The sequence below is a fragment of the Drosophila tropicalis genome, unplaced genomic scaffold (genome assembly GCF_018151085.1).
Source record: "Drosophila tropicalis isolate 14030-0801.00 unplaced genomic scaffold, ASM1815108v1 contig_169, whole genome shotgun sequence".
Lineage (NCBI taxonomy): Eukaryota > Metazoa > Arthropoda > Insecta > Diptera > Drosophilidae > Drosophila > Drosophila tropicalis.
This window is the reverse complement of record NW_027172614.1, coordinates 211,368-223,399: the sequence shown is the minus strand read 5'-3', so window position 1 is coordinate 223,399 and position 12,032 is coordinate 211,368. Positions and strand designations below refer to the sequence as shown.

Sequence of the window (12,032 nt, the reverse complement as noted above, 5' to 3'; positions counted from 1 at the left end):
CCTACTCATATTCGACCATTCGCTATTTGCTTTAGTTTGAATTTGTTTTCGTATTTCGCTCTCTCCTGTAATGGAGAACCAAATGCGAAACAAATTTTAAAAAAATATAATTTATACAGTTAAAGTTTTGCTTAACTATTTGCTTGCGAAATTTTGTGGTTTGCATTTTAGTTAAATTTCTTGTTATTTTTAGTTTCATCTTTCATTTTGTTTTCTCTAGTTTTGGTTAAAAAAATGATTTATTTGTACTTTTGGCAATGATCTTCCACTAACTTTAAATGTTTGCTTAGTTTTGTGTTTTCTTTTAGTTTGTTGATTTAACAGAAGTTGTCTTAGGAAACTAAAGTTGCATATTTCTGTTATTTTCTTTTCTTTGTGGTTGTTGGTTGTTGTAGAAACTCGCAGTGTGCAAATGTTAATAGAGGGCAGCGCCTACTTGTTATTATACTTGAACCTGAATCCTTCTCCTGGTATGGCACACGAAATCAGACGCATTACAAAAATAACTTTTCCTTTCAGATATAGTGAGTGTGTGTCTTTCTGTGTATGTGGGTGTGGGTGTGTGTTTGTGTATGTGTGTGAGAGAGATAAAGAATATTCTTTTTTTTTTTTCAGTCATTGTCTTGGGGCGGGTCTTAAGATTAGGCGGCTGCGTCGGAACTAAATGGTTTTACCAGTAGTAAGATCTGATGGGGCCGAATATTCTCAAGTCTGTGGATGAGGGGGGAGCCGCCTGGCCATTCGTGGACGAAGTTGGACTGCTATTGCCCTCCTGGTAGGGCCCTGTAACCACACAAGGGTGCATAGGAAACAGGGTCGTCCACGATGTGGTTGTTAGTGTTGGTGCGTGGAGGGCAACTTTCTCGTTTTTTGACTGCTGTTCATTTGAGGATGATGAATTTATAGACTTCTTCGTATCGCCATTCGACTTTTTCTTTTTACTGCTACTGGCTCCGTTTTTTATTTGCTGTTGGCCATTGCTTTCCTTTTTCACCACTATAGACGCTGGTGGAGGATTTTCATCCGTCATATCCTCATCTAAGTCATCAAGGTCCTCTCCAGCTGCCTTTTTAATTAAACGCTCGCGTTCCTCTTTGGCCTTGTTATCGAGATCTGTGTTGATTTTCTTTACTCGCATTTTCTCCTCCCATTCATCGATGCCATGACGAGATCGATTTAAATTACGGTGCTGATAAAAGATTAATGTCATGCGAGTGGGATGATGTCGATCGGGTCGTCTTACTGCTGTAGTCGCATGCATTTCGTGTTTGGCACATTCGATTAGCACGCTGCCATGATTTAATGCAATAGCGACCCCGCCCATTTGTGGATCCTGGAAGGCTTCGATATTCTCATTGATCTCAGCCACTTCGCCAATAGGCTCGATTTTGCTGGTGCTGGTGTTAGAGCTGGCTGGGGGAAACCGCCCCTGAGGCAGGGGCTGTAGTTGCTAATGGCGTTGCCTGTATTGTTGTTGCACCAGCTGCGACCGCTACTGGATCGCTAGTAGTTGTTTCGTTCGTAGGTGTGGGCGTGGCAATGCCGGGCTCACTAGGTACACTAGTTCCGCCATTAGAGAGATCAGGCAAAATGGTTTGGGGCGGTGTCACAGCCAATTGTTGTTGATGTTGCAGTGGTTGTTGTTGCTGCTGCTGCTGTTGCTGTTGTTGTTGCTGCTGCTGCTGTTGTTGCTGTTGTTGTTGCAGTGGTACTATAGGTTTTTGCATTGTCGGAGCAATAGTGGGCCCAACGCTAGTGGCATGTGGAGCTATTAGCGATCCACTTCCATAGGATCCACTCGCCGAGCTAGTTTGATGATGTCCATACATATTCCAGTTTGGCGAAGGTGGCGGCGGAGTGGGCGGTGGCGTCTGTTGCGGTGGATACATGCCGTAGGGTGAATAGGCCTGATGATGGTGATGATAGCCGTAATTATAATTCATATTTTGATAAGCATCATAAGCTGTATACGCCGAGTGCGGGGGGTGGTGGAGGAGGTGGCGGCGGAGGTGGATACATTTGATAGTTGTTTGGATACTGTGGCGATCCGGCATACTGATAGTCACTGGGTGGGGGGTTTTGGTTTCACAAAACCTTCCTGGTGACCGGGCGGATGATGGTGAGGTGCTGCAGCGGGTGTGGTGGCCAATGGAACTGTCATGGCTGTCAAGGCAGTTAGCTTATTCTCTGCTAGATTATGATGATTCACCAGGGTTGTAGAATCGGGATTCTCTTCACTGACCAAGCGACTTTTTAGTTCGCCAACAGCCGATGAAATGGGCGCAATTTGTTGTTGTTGCTGTTGTTGTTGTTGTTGCAATGGTTGTTGTTGCTGTTGCTGCTGTTGCTGGTCTTCTGCTGCGGGCTGTTGGACAGGAGTTGGCGTAGCCAATTGGTTATACGTTGTTGTGTACCCATTAGGATTCGATGATTCATGTTGCTGTTGTGGGGTGTTTACTGCTGGCGGTACGCTGGCGACTGTTGGTGGAGTAAGAGTGGCTGTAGCCGCTGCTGCTGCTGGCGTTACGTTTGTTGCCGTTGGTGTTGCTGTGGGCGTGGCTAAGCCGTGCTGAAGGGGAAGCTGCGGTGGTGCTCCGCCCTGGGCTTGGCCTATGCCCATGGCATGTGGTGGCCAGTTGCCGTAATAGTTCCGCGAGTCTATATAAGAACCAGTCTGGTAATCATAGGAATACGGTGAATCCAACACTGTACTAGATATCTGATTGGATTGCAACTGGGCGTCCGTAAAGGTATCAATCATGGTGGCCATATTCATTAAACTCGAATTAGAGCTCATTAATTGATTGGGTTGACTGGGGGGTCCCACTTGCTGGGCACCTCCGCCATTTGGTGCATGAACGGGAGGCGTGCTGAAGGCACTGCCTGCCGCTGGACTCGGATTGTTTGTCACTGGTGTTTGGCAACGGGGCGAGGGTGTTGACGGTGGCGCCGAGCCAGGAGTAGAGGCACTCGAGTTATTATTTGTGAGGTTATTTGTGGAATTTGTTTTTGATTTACTCGTTTTAGAGGATTTACTGGAATTCGCCGCAGAGCCATTTTCCTTCTTAATAAGAGGCGCAGGAGGACTACTTTGCTGTGATTGCGGAGGCTGCTGCTGGCCCCCATTTGTTTCACCCAACGAATCTTGTTCGCCGTCTGGTGGGGCAGATTCGTCATCTTTGTGTTTTTTACCATGTCGTCGACATGGTATTAACGGTGTAGATCTCACTCGTACCTCGCAGGGAAATCTATGGGAAAAAATTAGAAATGTTAGTTCTTATTCATAGAAATGGGGAGCTGCAGCGCTGCTCAAAACTCAACACTACACTCACTTGTCCAGCATTTGCACCGCTCCAGTGCGATGCTTATCCCTTTGTCCCTCCACACTCTCAAACTCATCGGTGCCATCCATTGTGTACAGTGGCAGGACATGAAATTGCTCATCATCAGGTAGTCGGCTATCGCGATTATTGGGCTTCAGTAAGGCCACATGGACAGTGCAGCCATCCTGCATGTTGTGCAAATCCCTATGGGAGTGGGCGCAGAAGTCTAAACACGCTGTAACGCCAGAAAAGGGCTTGCCCGGCTCTAAGCCCAATCGACAATCTGAGGCCTCGTGTTCGTATTTCGTCTGATTGTCGTAGGAACGCGGACACACTTGTTTGAATACCGGTGCCAATAAGGTGGCTATTAGATTCATGTGATCCTCGATGGCTGTTTCCTCGCTTTTTACTGATAAACGGAATTTGCGCACTGTCTTCGAACGGGCGTATTTACAGCCATTATAATACATTGACCATGAACATCCAAAGCTATACGAAGCACCCGATGTCTCCGGATCCAGACCTGCAATAATGCATGCGAAAGTTCGAAAATTAGTGACCTGTCAATATATTCCAGTGGACATCGGACTCACCTTGGCAGGCACAGGTGCGATTCTCATTGGTAGCACATCGTCGCGTTGTAGGCAGGCCGTACTTGTTGAGCTTAGGTATTAGATTTTTATAGGCGTTGTCGGCCTCCAGACGTGGCATGCCATCCCAGGCCACCATGCAGACCACTATATAAGCAGCTATACATCTGTAAGAAAATTAATTTAAGAATTAGCCACAATATTGACAATGATTTTTTAAGCCTATCTCGCTAAATGTTGTATAGATCATACAGTTTTCAAACTATCAAATCAACATAATCACAAGTACCAAAGTAGTATAAATAATCGACTTACCTATGACCTGGTCTCTTTTTCACCACAACCAGAATCTTCTCCTCGAGATCAGCCCGACGAATGACCCACTTGGCCACGGGACATCCCTGGCTGGTCTTACCCTCTTTTCCTGTATAGACAATCTTTTCGATACGTAACTGCCTTCCAGTCAGTTGACAACGCTCTTCGAATTCTCGCCTTAGTTCCATCAATGAAGAGGCAGTTCCTGCAATCCGAATTAAGTTGAGTTTAATAAGTGCTGGAGACATGGTAGTATGCCCCGTACTTACCCAAATGTGTGTAGTAGGTGCCTGGTTCGGGTGGGTTCTTATCAGATTGGAAGCATTCGCATTCGGGTATTTCGGTTTTGTTGCCCTTTTCGAGGCGATCCGTGGTATCAAACATGGGATTGATTTTTTCATGCTTTACAATAATCTCGGGAATTTCATCCTGCTTATGCTTTTTTTGATTTGCCCGATTTGACGCTGCTGTTATTATGTGGATCGGCTAAGTCATCTTCGTCGAGCAGCTCTTCCTTTGGCTGGATTCCTAGACCTAGGCAGGTTCCGTCCTTTAGGTGTTCGGCTGTAGGTGGACGTGTGCCACCTTGGCGACAGCAGGAAAAGCCATTGTTCATGGCCTTGCTATCTGGCAAGTAAGGGTAGCCTACTGTTGCTGATGCCGATGTGTGACTATGCCCATGATGGCCCATCATGTCCTCTAGCTTGGGCTCTAGCATGCCAGCATGATGGCCCAAATGGTGTGGCGGCGGTGGTGCTCCTCCATGGTGATGACCCAAGGCATAACGATGTGGCGGAATGGGATAAGCGTGAGCGGGTATATCCTTCTCATAGTTGGTGGGCAGTGGAATTATGCTATTAGTGTCTGGCTTACGTTCCAAATCCATTAAATTTTGGGCATGACCTGTAAATACAAAAATTGATTAGTTGATTTTTCACACCACAATAGGAGAAAGGTAATTATTTACCTGCCGGTTTGCTGCGACTTCCGTAACCTGTGGAGTGTTGATACCCAGGCACAAAGTTCTGTTGAAAGTTTTGCTGAAAACTGCTTCCGTAATAAGAATTATGATGATATCCGGCATAGTCCTGACCATGCTGGGCTGGCACTGGCTGACCTTGACCATCGTTCTGACAGAAATCAGCATACTGAATGAAATTCTGATAGTTACGCTCGTACCCCTCCATCTTATTGGGCCCCGAATGGGGCATTAGGCCCGGTTCGGTCTTTATGTACTGGCCATGATAGTCGCCTGTGACCGACTGCGGAGGGGGTGGATAGTGATGGTGAGGAGGCTTCAAACCGACCACCCCACCACCGCCACCTCCTGGATCGTTGGTGGCATTTCGATCTCTTTCTATTTCGTTTGATGTCACCGCGTTCGCAGCTGAGGCCGCCGCTGCAGCCGCTGCTGCCGCTCGACTGGCCTTGCTGCGACTGCGCGACTTTTTTGGTTGGGCAGGAGTGGCAGGCGGTTGAGAGGGAGGCGGTGGTCCTGGCCCAGCTCCTGGTATTGGTACTGGCTGCTGTTCTGCATGACTGATAGTTGTGTGCTGTCCTGGTTGATGTTGTTGCAACTGCAATTGCGACTGCTGGGCCTGTGTTTGGGATGCCAACAACTGTTGGGCATCAGCAGCCGCTGCTGAGGTCAAGGGAAAACCGCTGGCCACGGATGGTTTCTTGAATGAGTTAATGTGATGCGGCTTCCATATGTGATCGCCACCACCTCCAATGGTCTCGGCAGTGACCGGCGGAGCTGACTGTTGCTGCGGCTGGACAATACTGCTGCTGGGACCATTGGCGCCTAACGCCGGCTCGGGTCGGAGGTGGTGGCTATACGATAAAAAATGACCGGTCTGATGTTGCTGCTGTTGTTGTTGCTGCTGTTGCTGCTGAGGTTGTTGCAATTGCTGCTGTATATCAGGCGGCGGTGGATCCTTGGGATCGCTTTTTCGCATTATCATGGACTTGATGCGTGTGTTAAGATGGACTCGCTCGCCTCCTTGGGGATATCCGTCACTGCCGAGCTGCTGTTGTTGCCAGTTCCATTCTTGCATGGTGGGCGATGACGAAAGATGTTGCTGTTGGGCCACGTAGGGCTGGAGGCCATTGTTAGTTGGTGACGGTTGTATGAGGCTTCCTCGTGTAGGCGATTGGGGAACAGTCGAGGGCTGAGCTTGGGTCACTAGCATGGGTGAAGCGGCTGGCTGGGGTACGGCTGCGGGAGTGGCTGGTGTTGTGGAGCCCCCACTATTGGCACCGGCCGACTGCTGTTGGGGTTGTTGTTGGGATTGCTGTTGTGGGGGTTGTTGTTGTTGGGATTGTTGCTGCTGTTGTTGTTGTCCGCTGTAGTCGCCTGAATACCCGTTACAATTGAGTGAGCGCGGCGGCACGCTGCTCACTCGCGGATATCCAGGCGTGTCGTTTCCCGACATTGTCTTGTTCAGATCGCCAGCATTTAAATGTTGTTGTTGTTGCTGCTGTTGCCCCGCGGCTGGTGGTACTGGAACTGTGGACACTTGGCCGGCATAGCTTACACCGCCACCAGTTGCAGTTGGAGCAAATCCCGCCGCAACTCCTTGCAAACCAGCCACCTGATTTATGGTTGGAGCGCTTGTCAATTGTTGACTTTGGAAATCATAACGCTGCACTGGTGCTCCATATGGCGAGCGTCCATAATTGGGATCGAAGCCTAGTCCCGACTGGACATAACCATTTGATGGATACGCATAGGACTGGGTCTGGAAATCCAACGAGTTGAGTGATGTGATGGCTGGATTGTTCTGTGGTATTTGCTGTATGAACTGATTTTGCCAGCCCTGTGAAGGATCGGCCTGCCATGTGGGATAAAAGGCCATGGGTGCCTAAAAAAATGAATACATATATAATACTAATTAGTTATCTTTAACTAACAACTGATTTAGTAACTTAAAATTGTCTATTCTCGATGAATACTCCAAATTTAGTCACTTCGAATATCTACTGATCAAAAAAAGTGCGCCTTCAAATATGCTATGTTTGATAATTTTTTTTTAATTTTGAGCAGGGTCAGCTATAAACATTGAAAGTATCGTGACGGTTCTGCCCAACATTTTGCAATTATGAAAGTGAAATTGAAAAACACATAAATAACAGCAATAACAAATAAACACACACGCAGACAGACAGCAACGAAATCAAACAAAATATAAATTAACACACAACCTTAAAATGAATCTGTTTTTAATACTCTTGAAAATTCGCAAAAAGAAAGGTATATATGCTCATTAGAGTCTTGCAGTTTTAATAATTTCTCTGGTCTGATTTGTCCGATTGAGTCTACATATGGCATCTGACAATGCATTTTTGTTTCCTTTTTTAAAATTACAAATTTTGTGTTGCTTGTAGTCGATGTTGCAGTTGCTGTTGCCGATGAGAACTGTGTGTGTGTGGTTTTTTGATTTTGTTTTAGCAATCATTGATAAAAATCGAACAATGTTTATGAATGGACGAGTGGAGGAAAGAGTGTGTGCGTATTGGCTATTTACAACCCTTTCCTCTTCCATTTTTGTCTGTCTGCTGCTGTCTGTATATGTATGCACAGCTGCATTTCCTTTTGTCGTATGAGTATGAGTTTCCATTTAGTTGTGTTTGTTGTGTTATTTTTATTTTGTTGGTGTTGCTGTGGAATTCTGATTGATTGAATGAAAAACATTTTTACATGAAGGTCAATGATCGCAATGTCTATCTGCATACATTATATAAACATATGTGGAGACATTTGTATAGATATTTTAATTACAATTGGGTTTAAACAGAACAATAAAAAATGCCTTTTTGGCCTTTGCCTTCATTTTCCGTTCAATGGAGTGTGGGAATTTTTTTCATTATATATGTATGTACATACATATGTTTGTATGTTTCTGATGGTGCGATTTTTCTAATTGATCCGATTTTTACTTACCATAGGCTGTTGAGGTTGATCCTTCATAGTTTGAATTTGCGCGGTTATTTGATGTTGTTGCTGGTGTGGCAAATGTTGCTGCTGTTGCGGCAAATGTTGCTGCTGTTGCTGATGTGGTTGATGTTGCTGCTGTTGATAGAGCTGTTGTTGCTGTGAGTTTGGCTGATATTGCTGCTGTAAATGTTGTTGCTGCGGCTGCTGCTGTTGCTGGAAGTGTTGCTGTTGGGTCGGCTGCAGATATTGTTGCTGACCTGCTGCGGCTAAAACTGTCCCAGTTGTGGTGTTCGGCGACAAAGTTGTTGTGGTTGCTGTATTAGGCGTTGGACTTAGACGTGGCGATGTTGCTGATGCTGCAGTTGTTGCATTAAGTTTATTTGCTTTGGTGGAGGTTTTACGAGGGCGTGACTGTAGAGAAAAAGAAGAGAACACAATATGTTAGTTGAATACCGGTAATGTGGGTGCATGATGTTGCTGACCTTGACCATTACTTAAATCACCACTCAGAGCAATTTGAATTAAAACTATATATAAAAAATATATATATGTATATGTTCATTATTTGCCCAGTCGCAATCTGGTTAATTACCTTCCTTATATCGATTACATTTCAGTTGCTTACTAAAAAATGTTTTAACGAGGTAAAAACCTACTATTCACATAGTTTTTTTTTTTCGATTTTAATAAAATTGGTATGGTGAGAGTTTGTACAGTAAAAAATCAGTATGCCAAGTTTAATTGCAATATTTTAAATATTGGGCTAGAAAATAGTTTTTTTTATTCCGAGGCCGAAAGGAGGCATATAGAAATGTTCTTTATAACCAAACATAATGGCTCCAGCTCTTACATGTATGTACATGTACCTACACATATGCTTCCTTCTGCCTGCTATATACATATACTTTGGCGGTTTTGGTATACCATTTCACCCCATGGGTGCATGGTAAAAAAATTTATGCATGTACCACATAATCAAGTACGGCAACAGCTGCGGTTACCATTGCTGCCTTTAGCATTGTTGGTGACGGATTATTATGAGAGCAGTGGCGGATTCTCCACTTAGTCGATAATTTATCTTATTCGTTTTGTGGACAACTTTAGGGACATTTGTATGTACTTTGTAGTTACAAGACAGGCAAACAAATTGCCTAATCAAAATGCGATACGATAATGCTTGAATATTGCCAATTAAAGAAGGCTTAAAACACTTTTACCACAGAATAAATAGAAATTTGCATATTTGTATCCACAGAAACAAAACAACTGCGACACCCAGTTCGAAGCAAATCGTTTGTGCAAATTGGCAACAATAAAATGATTTATATATTTTACACATGTGTAAAATAATATTTTCCACCTCCGCCTGTGTGTGTGTGTGTGTGTTGTGTTCTGCCCTGCTTTGCTGGCTTGCTTTGGCCAGCATAATGCTATACAAATAAAAGTCCAACGAACAAATCCAAACGAAATCCATTCGAATGACCAGGAATTGGAATGCAAATGCCTATTCCATCCACCACCGTCTGCCATGCTCCTGCCCTGCTCCTGATCCAGCAATATAGCCAGGTGGCTAGGAAGGCTACAAAATTATTTAAACAAACAGTAAAGTTTGACTCTTTTTGAGACTGAGCGATAAACGAGACTTTCTCTCTACCAATTCTCTCTCTCTCTCTTGTTTTCTCTCCTTTTCTTATACATTCTAAAAATATTTGCTTAACCGAAAAGTATTTAGGTTTTTTTCGAAGTTTTGAGATACTTGTGGCGCAGGTGCAATAAAAATTAAAATAAATTTGCACGCAATTTAAAATTGAAAATTGCCAATTATTTTTAAAGGCAAACATGCTAAACATACATGTTTACACAGACACATCCACAAATGTGTCTATTTATGTACTATGTATGTACATACATGTATAAGGTATTAATTAAAATATCTCAAAGATGTTTGCTTAGCCATTTACAAACAACAGCAACAAGGAAGGCAAACACAAGAAAAAAAGAATGCCATAACCGATAGAGAGACGCATACATACATACATACATAGGGGTGCTAGTAAGGGGTGTTGTGGGTTAAAGGAAGAAATAATTATTGTGTGTGTGTGTGTGTGTCTGAGTTTTTTCTAGCTTTTGCTTTTAATGCATTTTCCCACTATTTACCAAGTTCATAAAAGTTAATTAAATGTTTATGATCGTCTGTTTGTTTTCGACTGCTTTTTCTCTATTTGTTTCTTGGTAAAATAAATAAAATTTTAAGTGGGGAAGTGGAGGTTGATGTGTAAAAGACGCAGCAGTAGAAGGATGGTAAAGATAGTGGGAGAGAGATTAGTAGAATGCAGTTGAAGGTTGTTATCTTTGGCGGCAACAACAACAATAACTGAAACGACAAATTCAACAATTTTACGTGCAACGAACTAAACTACTTTGGGCGATGTTTCAGCTCCTGAGTTCTCGCCCATTCTTCACATCGCCTTTCTTTACATACATATGTATGTACATATATGTATTTATATACATATCTATTTCTCTTTCCTTTCCTTTTCTCTCCCTTGAAGAGCCTTACTATGATGTCTAAAAAAATGTGTTCGCTGAGTAAGCAGCGATTAGTTGTTCCTAGCTGTGCGTGTGCATATTTACATTAACTTCATGCTCTTAAGTACATTGTACAAAAAAGAGACAAAATTAAATATTTGAATATTTTATTAATTGCAATATTTTCTATTCGACCTATTCAAGCAAAACTAGACCATGAATAAGCTGGTTTAGCCTATAACGTCCTATCGTAGAGTTGCCAAAGTCAGAATCTAAAATATACCAAGTTCTGCTTTGCGATATATAATGTACTAAAGGAAAAGCTAAACCAGCCCAGAAACATTGTAATCACTTACATACACAGATACCTAGACACACATGCATTTATGTATGTGTGTGGGAATTGTGTCATAGAAACTAGTTTTAGTTTTAGAAAGCGGCTTTAAGTACGAACATACTTGAATACGTACAGTTATGTATCTGTATATTTGTTTTGTACGCTCATATATCTTAATAACTATCAAGAATTTAAATTGTTCCTAAGAAAAGCGAAAAAAAGAAAAACAAAAAGGGAGGCATTAAACAAAGCAACTATCTTTCAGCCTTCTAACTAATGCCCCGTCCCTCTCTGGTTTTGATATTGATAAGACCTCGAACACAGACGGGCACTAGGGGCCTCAGCCAATATAACACCTCTGATGTGTGTGTGTGTGTATTAGTGCGTTCTGACTGCGTCCCATCATAAATTACACACATAACAAAGTATACAATATAAATTATTTACATATCCCCAAAGTCAAAGTTTGCTGATAAGGCAAACCGAAGGAAAGAAGTAAAAAAGAAAATGAAAAAAAAAAAAATTAAACAAAATGAACGCAAAATTTAATAGTAAATGACAAATGGAAAACGACAAAGAAATGCAGCAAGAAAAATTTATATAAATCAAATATTGGTACTTGTTTATTTCTTTACTTGTTTGAGTTGTCTCATGGATTTTGTTTTATTATCATTTTTTCCTGTTTGAATTGCGCTCATGCGGAGGAAAGGCGAACCCAGCAGAGCCTAAGATTTTCTCTTGTTTCTTCAATAAGGGAATGTTTTCATCGTGAATGGCACTGCCAAATTTGCTTTCGAAAATCTATTTACCTTTTAAAATCTATTTACACCGTCTAACAGTTTTTACAGCATAAGCAAAAACATCTAAGGGAAAATTAAGATTGGAATTAAAATGAATTTCATTACTTAAACCTAGATATATACATAGATGGAGCGAAAGAGTGTGAATGAAAAACAAAAGCAGAACAAAAAGGGATGACGAAGGGTTTTGCCGATTCTAAC

General features: G+C 42.8%; 1 protein-coding gene across 1 annotated transcript in view; it reads right to left on the bottom strand.

The window, feature by feature from the left end:
- Positions 1 to 220: 220 nt before the first annotated feature.
- Tet (Ten-Eleven Translocation (TET) family protein) overlaps positions 221 to 12,032 on the bottom strand; it is an 82,845-nt gene continuing 71,033 nt past the window's right edge. Inside the window, 13 exon segments of the mRNA XM_068283801.1 lie at positions 221 to 1,424; positions 1,426 to 1,997; positions 1,999 to 2,076; positions 2,078 to 3,248; positions 3,333 to 3,846; positions 3,917 to 4,080; positions 4,229 to 4,433; positions 4,498 to 4,670; positions 4,672 to 5,131; positions 5,196 to 6,483; positions 6,486 to 6,570; positions 6,572 to 7,092; positions 8,172 to 8,576. Of these exon segments, the coding sequence (XP_068139902.1) occupies positions 671 to 1,424; positions 1,426 to 1,997; positions 1,999 to 2,076; positions 2,078 to 3,248; positions 3,333 to 3,846; positions 3,917 to 4,080; positions 4,229 to 4,433; positions 4,498 to 4,670; positions 4,672 to 5,131; positions 5,196 to 6,483; positions 6,486 to 6,570; positions 6,572 to 7,092; positions 8,172 to 8,576 (6,390 nt within the window). The 3' untranslated portion in view covers positions 221 to 670.